Source organism: Quercus lobata, chromosome 11, assembly GCF_001633185.2.
Source record: "Quercus lobata isolate SW786 chromosome 11, ValleyOak3.0 Primary Assembly, whole genome shotgun sequence".
Taxonomy (NCBI): domain Eukaryota; kingdom Viridiplantae; phylum Streptophyta; class Magnoliopsida; order Fagales; family Fagaceae; genus Quercus; species Quercus lobata.
In genome coordinates, this window is record NC_044914.1 from 19104604 (window position 1) to 19106198 (window position 1595).

Genomic DNA, 1595 nt, shown 5'->3' on the forward strand with positions numbered 1-1595 from the left:
AAGCATATGACCGGGTGGAGTGGGAATGCCTGCAACAAATAATGAGGAAGCTTGGTTTTCATGGTAAATGGACTAGGTTGGTTATGAGCTGTGTGTTCTTGGTAACATATGCAGTGCGGGTCAATGGAGTTCCCTATGGACAGATTTCACCTACACATGGACTGTGTCAAAGGGATCCACTGTCACCCTACTTGTTTCTTATTGTTGTTGAAGGTTTGTCTGCATTACTACACAAAGCCGTCTAAGAAAAGAAGCTAAGGGGCGTTGCAGCTTCGGCAAGGGGCCTAAGAATATCACACTTATTCTTCGCCGACGATAGCCTTATCTTTGGAAGAGCCACTACAATGGAGTGTAATGAGATACAGAGGATACTACAAGTTTACGAGACATCATCTGGATAGCAACTGAATCGGAGTAAGACATCGTTGTTTTTAAGCCCCAACACGGAAATGAGCACAAAGAAATTAATTAAAGCTATGTTTGGTGCACAGGTTATTCAAGCACATGAATCCTACCTAGGTCTCCCGTCATTGGTAGGCAACTCGAAAAGAAATACTTTTGCTCAGTTAAAACAAAGGGTAGCAAATAAGGTCTCAGGCTAGAAAGAAAAACTTCTATCTAGTGCCAGGAAAGAAGTACTGATCAAGGCAATGGCTCAAGCAGTGCCATCATACACCATGAGCTGTTTTAAGCTCCCAAATAAGCTGTGTGATGAACTGACAGGTTTGGTGAGACAATTCTGGTGGGGACAGGTGAGGGATGAAAAGAAGCTAGCTTGGATGAGTTGGGAAAAGATGTGCTTACCTAAGGAGAGAGGTGGGCTGGGGTTTAGAGATCTAAAAACATTTAATCTTGCTCTCTTAGCAAAGCAAGGGTGGCGGTTACAGAAAAACTCATCTTCATTGTTTTACCATGTGTATAAAGCCAAATATTTTCCTGGTTGTGATTTTATGGATGCAGAATTGGGTGGAAAACCATCTTATGCTTGGAGGAGTATTCATGCAGCCCAAGCACTAATGCGAAGGGGCCTGAAGTGGCAGGTGGGTAATGGGGAAAATATCAGAATATGGAGGGATAAATGGCTTCCTACACCAAAAACGTACAAAGTAGTAACACTTGAGAGAGGCAACATACTGTTAACAATGGTCTGTGATCTCATAGACAATGAAAGCAAGGAGTGGAAGGTTGACGTGGTGCGCCAGAATTTCTTAGCTCAGGATGTTGAGGCGATTTTAAGCATTCCATTAAGTGTTAATGGAGCTCGGGATAAAATAGTGTGGGCAAAGAATAGGAATGGGAGGTTCTCAGTAAGGAGCGCATACAAGGTGGCCAAGGAGGACAGTTTGGGTGTGAGGTAGCGAGTTGCTCTAGTCCATCCGAGTTGAGGAGAGTGTGGAAAGGTTTATGGGGAATGAATATACCAAACAAAGTAAAACACTTTGCATGGAAAGCGTGTAGAAATATTTTGGCTACTAAAGAAAATTTATGTAAGAGAAATATCACAAAAGATGGTCTTTGTGACTACTGTAGGGCCCATGTGGAGACAGTCAACCACCTTTTCTGGCACTGTGAACACACCAAAGATATTTGGTCTT

General features: G+C 42.8%; 1 protein-coding gene across 1 annotated transcript; it reads left to right on the top strand.

Annotated features, from left to right (window-relative positions):
* Positions 1-650: 650 nt before the first annotated feature.
* Positions 651-1358, top strand: LOC115966527 (uncharacterized mitochondrial protein AtMg00310-like). Its single transcript, XM_031085745.1, has one exon. It carries the CDS (start codon positions 651-653, stop codon positions 1356-1358), a length of 708 nt encoding a protein of 235 aa, XP_030941605.1.
* The last annotated feature ends 237 nt before the right edge of the window (positions 1359-1595 follow it).